At 41.9% G+C, this 10633-nt stretch overlaps 1 protein-coding gene across 1 annotated transcript in view; it reads right to left on the bottom strand.

Moving 5' to 3' along the window:
• The window catches only part of SLC35F1 (solute carrier family 35 member F1), a 444149-nt gene that overhangs the window by 64517 nt on the left and 368999 nt on the right, over positions 1-10633 (bottom strand). Inside the window, exon 4 of the mRNA XM_024122526.2 lies at positions 3885-4044. Within this exon, the coding sequence (XP_023978294.1) occupies positions 3885-4044 (160 nt within the window). The remainder of the gene's footprint in view (positions 1-3884; positions 4045-10633) is intronic.

Here is a 10633-nt window from a genome sequence, read left to right on the forward strand (position 1 = left end):
AGAGGCCGCAGCAGCAGGAGGCGGGCATACCACAAAAAAAAAAAAAAAAAAAAAAAAAAAAAAAAAAAAAAATAAAATGAGGTTATGGAGAGGATACAGTAAAATAGTGTCAATAAGATTTAAAAATGCAAAATAATGTAAAATGCTTAACATAGCATCTGGCACTTATTAAGTGTTCAGTAAATGGTGGTTAAAAAAGAGTGAATCAATCATTCCCTTTGAATCACCACCTGTCTGTTTGGGCTGGCCATTTCTCATTTTGGATTGCTTCTTAGTTCTAATCAACCCAGTCATGACTGCTTTGCAAGAATTGGTTTTCCTTATTAAATTTTTGATTAAGTACTAGAAACACCATGTTTGGAAGGATATTTGTGTCTGTGTGGTTGTGGAAGGAGAAGAGGGAATATTATTTAAAATCATTACTTACCACTATTTCAAGAATAAATGGTGAATTATAGTATTCTAGAGTATTGAAAGACTGCTAATGCAATTTATGAAAATGAACCCATCTCACTGAATATTTTTGAGTTTTAAATACGACCAACTGCTTTGTTTTCCTGGGACTCTCTTGGTTTTAGCACAGAAAGTCTCACTTCTGGGGAAACCCTTCCATTCTGGCCTATCTGGGACAGTCATTCATCCTAATTTACTGCAATTGAACAATGGTACCTTTCTTACATGAGTCACAATTATGGAAGAATAAGTATTAAGTGGTGTAGCAGAAAGATTTCTCATCTAGGCCACACCATTTAGTACTGGTGTGCACTTGCACATGTTTCTTATCTTCCCTGAGCCTTGATTTCTTCAGCTGTAAAAATGAGAAAATACTTTCTTTGAATAATTAGGAGGATTAAATAAGATGATGTACAGGAACATGCCTGGCACCAGTAAAATTGTCACTTTTAAAAATTATGTTTAATTATCTAATTCTTTGAAAATGTTTTCTCTCTTTTGAAATAAATATAAAATTATGTCTGGTAGTAAAGAAAATGTCATTATGGTTATCTAACATCTTTGATAAGTGAACTATAAGATGCAATAAATGTATTATGGGAGAAAGAAGATACTTTGAAGAGGAAGAAATACATTTTATGATAAGGATCTATTTTAATTGAGTTTTATCTTAATCTTATTATTTTCTTACCTTCCCTTTTATATCTATAAGTTTTCCAAGGAAAGTAGAAATGTCATGGCGAAATCTCTTTGGCCTTATTAAGTCATTTTTACACCCTCCAACCTCTATCATATTCTCAGGAGCCACTTTATTGCATGCCTTTCCCCCATGCATCAATAAAGGCAGAGCTGGTCTCTCAGAGGAGACTTATAATGCTGGAGGAAGGTGGCAAAGAGGGAATGCACATATTAGTCCTACCGATTTTCACTGACAAACTTGGAAAAAGACATCTCCTTTCAGCTGAGCTCAAAGGCATGGGAGCATCTATAGTGGATGATCAGTTGTTCCTGAGACAAGCATAGAATTGGAATGTAAGTGTTTTTGTGTCTGTCCCACTTTGTAGACCATTCCACAGGCTCCAAGGCAGAGTCTCCACAGCTGATATCAAAAGTGCTCGAGGACAGAATTTTCAAAATCCCAAGCTAAGGAGAATTGTGGACTAAGCAATATAAAAAGGACTAAGTCAGTCATCTTTTCCTGATACAGTGATGACAATTTAAATTGGGCTGAATGCCTGATTAAAATTCTGGTGAGTGCCTGAAGGATTTTAGAAAAGTTCCGTCCCTGGCGAATTAATGCAATTGAACCAACTCTACGGTAAGAGTGGTAACAAATGGAACATTTTTGATATGGATGCACACAAAGATTATATTGTCCTCAAAATCAGTGTGTTATTTTCTTTTTTATAAGATAGCTTAAATTGCTGTCTAATTTAATATTTTTGTAGATGTAAAGCATGCCCAATCATTATTTTGTAAAATGAGCACTTAGATCCTAAATTTGGGCTGCTGTCAGAACATTGTGCCATGTAGTTAGGCACCATCAGATGAGCATAGAAGGTACTCAACAATGATAAAACTTAATTCTGTTAACACTGGTACTTCATATGTTACAACAGGAAAGATCCTGTGGGCCTTAAACAGATTCACACGGACAGATAAAACACCGCTCCAGCATGGTTCAGCTGCCTTGCACTCTTTTTAAAAATGACCACTTTTGAAGTCCCAAATGGACTTACTTTCTTTTTCTTAAATAGCACTAGTACCCCTTTCCTAACATTTCAATTGAAATCAAGAAAACATTTTTTACAGGATTAGTGAATACAACCTAGTGAAATCAATTCAAATTTGTCTAACATTTTGGGCATAAATATTTAGATTTATAATGACAATTGTCTTCCTTGACTATGGATACAAAATGATGGCCAGGGTGAATGGCTAGAGTTCAGCAAAGCAAAATTTTCATAAGTAAGGGTACATGTTGCTTAGTCTGTATTTACACAGTTCAAGCAAAGCTGAGAAAGTGTAATTAAATTATGACTTTATAACAACTGGGCATGTTGTATCAGACAAAAATATTGTCTGATTGGTCCAAAGAGATGATCTATATTGGGATCATGATGGGTATAGAGCAAAAACTAGCCTTTTCATGTAATATATATCAATAACCCATGGAACCACTATTTCATAGAACAGAATCTGGGAAAAGCTGGCATAGGTATTTTTAGTCCATCTGTTGAGGTGGGGGCTGATTACGTTTTGTAGGCAGCATATGGAGAGGACAGAGGCTGTCTCTCTTTTGCTGTGTTGTATCTTCGGCTCCCAGCAATGTGGGAGAGGGAAGGAAGCCTGCCCAGGAGGTCAGGAGACTTGGGTTCTAGTCTCAGCTCTGTGACCTCGGGCAGCTCACTTGGCTTCCCTGTGTCTTGGAGTTTTTGTGTGTCAAATACAAAGGAGCCGAACAAGGTCCCTTTCAGTCATAAAGTTCTATGGTGCAACTTAAAAATATAAATAACTTTCATTTCAGGTATTTCTTATGACCTAGTCTCAAAGAGAAATGCTCCAATTTTAACTTTTTATCTCTAATTCTCTACAAGAAAAGGCAATTCCAAAACTACAGAAGAGTGGGTACTTTCTATCCTATTCCTGATGTTAACAAAGAACATCATTTTTTTTCTTGCCCCCTGAAACCTTCTGTAACTCAAGGATTTTTGGTACATTTTAAAGAATTACAATGCTTTAAAAGTGGTCCTCTGGAAAGCATTCTGGATCAGGGCTCCTCAGAAGATTCATAGCAATTTGATGAGTAAACCTTGAAGCTTTGTAGGTCTACAAGATAATGACCTGTGACTGCTACCCAAAACCTCCCCACAAATACACCAACAAAAAACATGCATGAGGAGACTGCACTTAGCTCTCCCTCATAAAATTACTGAGAATCCCTAATCTAGGCTCCAAAGTTTAAATATCCACTCTTAAGCCTGTATACCTACCTTCACCCAGTAGTCTGAAAGCTCAGACTTTCTCTGACGAGGGAGAGAACACATTGGTGGGTGGGGTGTGGGGAAGGTCCCTGTGGCTCAGGAGTGGCCTGACCCACTGACACCTTCTCTAACCAGCTGGTCTGGATCAGGCAGCTTTGACCCTCAACACATCCTCCAAGTGGGTTCTGACTCTCAGCTTTAAACACCATCTGAATGTTTCTGAGTTCCTGTAGAATGGGCATGAAAGCTGTATTTTGCTTCCTTTGTTCACTAAAGAAATATGTATGAACACCTCCTATGTGCCATAGGTGTAGGGGAACAAACACGAGTAAGACACAGACAGTAGGAAGCCCAGGTTCCTTGTTTCCACCATGAACCGTGAACATTCCACATCTTGCCTTGGTCTCACCCACAGAGGCAAGTAACCCAGTGAACGCGGAGACTCACCTGCTCCCTGATGCCTTCCCACAAGCACATCTGCGCCCGCCATGCATCCCATCCCCAGGATGCAGACGATGATGCCGAGGAAATGCACAGCCTTGTACCGGATCAGCAGGAAGAACCAGGAGAGCAAAATCACAACCGGGATCACAAAACAGTCCAGGAGCTACAGGGAGGGAAGGAGGGAAGCAACAATAGGGAGTTCAGAGGGAAACTTTCCATATAATGGAAACTGTCAGAAAAATAAGTTTGCTCTGTAGAAAGGGCATTTCCCCTGGATCTGTGTTTTTGGGTCGACCCAGAATTGATGCAATTAAAACAGACTCTGAAACAAATGCACATGAACTTTACTTAAACATCCCCCAGCTGTGAAGAAAAGGGAAGAAGGCAAATCAATAAGACAGGCTGGTGGTGAAGATTCTCCTGCCCCTGTGGTGTCAGGGAAGCTTGGCATCCACCTTCCTCAGCACCCTGGCCGACTCCACAGGGACACTCAGATGCGGGGAGAATAGATGGAGCCATTTTAGATGGTCCCAGCACTCTGGGAGTAGAACTGGGAATAGGAGGTGAGGAGGCAGAGGTCTTATAATAGTTTATAAATTATTAGAATCTAGGCAAAAGTTGCACTTCATTTCTCCCAGAACTTTCTCCCCACTACCAATAAAAGTTACTTTAATCTCTCTTTGAAATTTCACTCTTTATAGGAAAAAAACTGCTCTAAATGTAAATGTAAATATTAATCTCAAGTTTACAAATACTTTTAAAATACTGTATAAAAAAGTTAAAAAAAGAAAAAGGAGGGAGAAAAAAGAATGAACAGAGTATTTAAAAAATCTTTGACTTCATTTCCTATATATTTTGTGCAAATAGTGAGTTTCCACCTGAAATGGAAGCCCCAAGAGATGGTGGAAAGTTTGTCCTGGTCACGCAGCAAGACAACATAATGAAATGGGAAGACCTTGAGTCAGGAGCCAGATCTGAATGTGAGTACTAGATCCTTACTTAGAGCAGTGTGACCTTGGGCAATCCACAAACTCAGGAAGCCTCAATTTCCTGTTAGTATAATGAAGGTAATAATTCCTACTGACTTTCTCTAAAGATCATTGTGAAGCTCAAAGATATCACATGTGGAAGCATTTTGTAAATTACGAGGACCTCAATGCCAGTCTATACCCTGCTTCCAAACACATGTTCTGGACTCCACAGAACTGGCTGTCTCTACCACACCTCGGTAAGATGAGTGACTTCTGGTTACTCCACGTGAGGCAGGGTCTCCACTAGATACACGGGTGGCCCCCAGGACTCCAGACTTCATGTACCAAATGAGAAACTGGTGATCTGGTCCCACTGCACAGTACAGCTCCTCTGCTAGAATCCTAAACAGGTGGCCCTACCAGCCAGTAGCCAGATCCAGGGCAGTGATCTCTAACACTCCTTCACTCTACTGTCTATATCCTATGGATCACTAAATCCTGCCAGTTCACCTTCTAAACACTTCTTAAATCTACTCACGCCACTTCCGCCACCTAGACCAAACTAGCATCATCTCCTACATGCAGCAAGCCCTTCCTTCCTGCCTCGGGTCTTCATGCATCCCCCTCCTTCTGGAATGCTCCATCTAATTCTTGAAGTCCTGCCTCTTTCTTCAGGCTCACACTTATATTCTGCCTCCTTAAGAAAGCCTCTAGGGTCCCTAGGCTAGGTCAGGTCCTATTTGATGATCTCCTTGTATCCTATACCTCTCCTTTATAGTGTCAATTATAATAATTCTTAATTAATATGGAATTATTGGCATAATGTCTGACTTCTCACTTGTCTGGAGTTCCATGAGAGCAGGACTATATTCCCAGCACCCAGAGTCCTGCTGGGCTTATGAGAAGTATCCAAGAATAGTTAATGAACAAATACATACAAGGATTTTTAATAATCAGTAACAGCAAAATAGAGTCACCAACATTCATTAAAGGCTGAAAAATGTTTGTATATTTGCAAAGTATCCTGACCATCAGAATGGCTTTTTGGTACTGTAAACAGCACTTAGGATCCTCACTATCCCAAAAGCTGTTGGTGACCTGGACAGACCCTCATGCTTCTCCATGCCTCGGTCTTCCCCTCTGCAGAATGGAGCAAGCAATCAGAAGAGTAAGCTGTCCCCGAGGTTACTGGGAAATGATAACGCTGAGTAACACCGTTAACCCTAACACGGTGATGGGCTGGGGGCTAAGCCCACACGTCACAGCACTTTGGGAGGGGCTGAGTTCAGGGGTGACGGCTGGTAGGATTGCACTACAGCATATGGTCACTCACTGCACAGTTAATTAGCAAGTTAATGATCCTACTTGATGTGGTAAAATGCTCTAGAGCAGGTTGTACAGCTGGCCTCAAATGCCATTTAAGTATATTAGGAAATTAGTGTTTGCCAGTGAAAATTCTTCACTGGGCATAAGACAGTTGGTGTTTTGCTTTAAAAATTAGAAATGATTGAATCAACAGTTAGAATATTTACCTACATGCTCCACAATTGGGATTTCATTATCTGGCTGGAAGCCCTCGGTCAGTGAAGCTGAAGGTCTCTATGCCTGAATTACTGAAGGCAAACCAGGCCTTCATCCAATCTTTGAGGAGGGCTCAAGTGAGCTTTTCTGGTTCTCAGTGTCATTAGAAACCCCAAAGCACTTGATGAGTCCTGGTATCTGTTCTCTTAATGGATTGAGCAGAAAAATCCTTGTTTGTGAGTGTCAGTTGGCCCTTTGGGTAGGGAGGACTTTTAGAAAGAAGAGAAGGGGAAAGAAGGCTATAGTACAAACCAGGGTTTCTGGGATATTTCAGCTGGGAAGCATGGCACCCAGCATACAGTAGGGAATCAACAATGGGTGACTAAATGAATCAAAGAATGGAGGGGCGCTTGGTATCACTGACTGTCAGAAGGGAAATTAGAGGTAATCTAGGCTGCTTCCGGCATTTGGTCTGGGACGATTCTTCACTTTGCAGGACTGCCCCAGGCTCTCTGCAGGGCACTTAGCACCACTGGGCCCTGACCACTAAAAAAAAATGCTCCTACATGTTTACAAGTGCCCCCTGGGGGCAGTATCTCCCCAATTTAGAATCACAGAACCCTTTATATAAAAACTGAGGATTCAGAAGTTTCAAGAGGTGAAGTGATGTACTCCCCGTCACTCAAACTGTTGGTATCAGCCGTAGTCCTGTCCTGATTTTTTTAAAATCATATTTTAATGAAGATCAGTAACAGGAATTGCTACAGGTGGAGGTCTCACCACGATTTTTGTAGCTAGAGACAAAAAAACTCAAAAAACAAAAAACATTTGGGAGTTGCTGTTAGTAAACAGGCTATTATTTTTTAGCGATTTTTGGCTCCAGCTTTTCCCCTGTGGTCATATAGTATAAAACATACTGACAAAATAATTTTCCAATAATTTTCTGGTAGCTTAACCCCTTAGCAAAGAGGTTGTTAGAGTAATAAAAGAGAGCAGCATTATAATCGATGCCCACGACTGGGGCTGTAAAAGCAGAAAATGAACTGAAAAACCTTCAGGTTCTGTCATTAACTTTTTAAATATATTTACCTTTCTTCGCATACATTTCTATATCCAAAAGGAAGTTATAAAATATCAATACCCAAAAACTAAACAAATGAATATTATTTCATAATTATCTTATACTCTGAAAAATCTCCAAGAACATCGGAAAGAAAAGTTCGTTACCTCTTAGATTTACCTGGCATCATTCCCCTCTAAAGATATAAGCTAATTTTAGTCTTCTATATCATTCATCCTTAAGTAACACCTGCCAGTGAGGTCTACGACCCCAGGTTATCTGATTTGATTGATGGAGGTGCTGAGGCACACCATGCTCAAAGACTGGGGCAAAGTCTCTGAAGTCATCATGATAACACCAGGATAATGATTTGAACTTGGTAGTTTTAAATATTTCCTCAGGATAGATTCTTGGCCTGAAATTAGAGTTAAATTCTTGATGCATATTGCCATTTTTTCCAGGAAGTTAGTGGCTATTTACTTGTCCACCATTAGCGGGCAAATATGAACTAAGATGAGAGAATTGCTTTGCAAATTAAAAATAGGTATTTCAGGTGAGGAACTCCTACAGAACACCTACTGAATGCTGGCAAAAGACCTCAGACTTCCCAAAAGGCAATAAACTCCCCACGTACCTGGGTAGGGCAAAAGAAAAAAGAAAAAACAGAGACAAAAGAATAGGGACAGGACCTGCACCAGTGGGAGGGAGCTGTGAAGGAGGAAAGGTTTCCACACACTAGGAAGTCCCTTCACTGGCGGAGATGGGGAGTGGCAGGGCGGAAGCTTCGGAGCCATGGAGGAGAGCGCAGTAACAGGGTGCGGAGGGCAAAGCAGAGAGATTCCCACACAGAGGATCGGTGCCGACCAGCACTCACCAGCCCGAGAGGCTTGTCTGCTCACTTGCGGGGGCAGGCGGGGGCTGGGAGCTGAGGCTTGGGCTTCGGAGGTCAGACCCCAGGGAGAGGACTGGGGTTGGCTGCGTGAACACAGCCTGAAGGGGTTAGTGCGCCACAGCTAGCCGGGAGGGAGTCCGGGAAAAACTCTGGACCTGCCTAGAGGCAAGAGACCATTGTTTCGGGGTGCATGAGGGGAGGGGATTTCAGAGCACCACCTGAACGAGCTCCAGAGACGGGCATGAGTAATGGCTATCAGCGCGGACACCAGAGACGGGCATGAAATGCTAAGGCTGCTGCTGCTGCCCCCAAGAAGCCTGTGCGCAAGCACAGGTCACTATCCCCACCTCCCCTCCCAGGAGCGTGTGCAGCCCGCCTCTGCCAGGATCCTGTGATCCAGGGACAACTTCCCTGGGAGAACACATGGCATGCCTCAGGCTGTTGCAATGTCATGCTGGCCTCTGCCACCACAGGCTCACCCCGCATTCCGTACCCCTCCCCGGACTGAGTGATGCAGAGCCCCCTAATCAGCCGCTGCTTTAACTCCGTCCTGTCTGGGTGAAGAACAGATGCCCTCAGGTGACCTACATGCAGAGGCGGGACCAAATCCAAAGCTGAACCCCGGGAGCTGTGCGAACAAAGACGAGAAAGGGAAATCTATCCCAGCAGCCTCAGGAGCAGCGGATTAAATCTCCACAATCAACATGATATACCCTGCACCTTAGGAATACCTGAATAGACAACGAATCATCCCAAAATTGAGGAAGTGGATTTTGGGAGCAATTGTAGACTTGTGGTTGGCTGTATGTGACTGACTAGTTTCTGATTTATATGTTTATCTTAGCTTAGTTTTCAGTGCTTGTTATCATTGGTGGATTGGTTTATAGGTTTGATTGCTCTCTTCTTTTCTTTTATTAGTTTTTAAAAAAATAATATATTAAAATATTTTTTAAATTTAATAACTTTATTTTTCTTTCCTTCTTTTCTCCCTTTTCTTCTGAGCTGTGTGGCTGACAGGGTCCTGGTGCTCTGGCCGGGTGTCAGGCCTGTGCCTCTGAGGTGGGAGAGCCAAGTTCAGGACATTGGAACAGAAGAGACCTCGTGGCCCCACATGATATCAATTGGCGAGAGCTGTCCTAGAGACCTCCGTCTCAACACTAAGACCCAGCTCCACTAAATGACCAGCAAGCTCCAGTGCTGGACACCGCATGACAAAGAGCTAGCAAGATAGGAAAACAACCCCACCCTTTAGCAGAGAGGTTGCCTAGAATCATACTAAGTTCACAGAGACCCCAAAACACACCACCAGACACAGTCCTGCTCACCAGAAAGACAACACCTAGCCCCATCAACCAGAACACAGTCACCATCCCCTCCACCAGGAAGCCTACACAACCCACTGAACCAACCTTACCCACTGGGGGCAGACACCAAAAACAACGGGAACTGAGACCTGCAGCCTGCGAAAAGGAGACCCCAAACACAGTAAGGTAAGCAAAATGAGAAGACAGAGAAATACCCAGCAGATGAAGGAGCAAGGTAAAAATCCACGAGACCAAACAAATGAAGAGGAAATAGGCAGTCTACCTGAAAAAGAATTCAGAGTAATGATAGTAAAGATGATCCAAAATCTTGGAAATAGAATGGAGAAAATAAAAGTAATATTTTACAGGGACCTAGAAGAACTAAACAGCAAACCAACAATGTTGAACAACACAATAAATGAAATTAAAAATTCTCTAGAAGGAATCAATAGCAGAATAACAGAGGCAGAAGAACGGATAAGAGACCTGGAAGATAAAATAGTGGAAATAACTACCGCAGAGCAGAATAAAGAAAAAAGAAAGAAAAGAACTGAGCACAGTCTCAGAGACCACTGGGACAACATTAAACGCACCAACATTCAAATAATAGGGGTCCCAGAAGACGAACAGAAAAAGAAAGGGCTTGAGAAAATATTAGAAGAGATTACAGTTGAAAACTTCTGTAATATGGGAAAGGAAATAGTCAATCAAGTCCAGGAAGCACAGAAAGTACCAAACAGGATAAATCCAAGGAGAAACAGGTCAAGAAACATATTAATCAAACTATCAAAAATTAAATACAAAGAAAAAATAGTAAAAGCAGCAAGGGAAAAGCAACAAATAACATACAAGGGAATCCCCATAAGGTTAACAGCTGATCTTTCAGTAGAAACTCTGCAGGCCAGAGGGGAGTGGCAGGACATATTTAAAGTGATGAAAGGGAAAAAGCTACCACCAAGATTACTCTACCCAGCAAGGATCTCATTCAGATTCGATAGAGAAAT

Source organism: Physeter macrocephalus, chromosome 10, assembly GCF_002837175.3.
Source record: "Physeter macrocephalus isolate SW-GA chromosome 10, ASM283717v5, whole genome shotgun sequence".
Lineage (NCBI taxonomy): Eukaryota > Metazoa > Chordata > Mammalia > Artiodactyla > Physeteridae > Physeter > Physeter macrocephalus.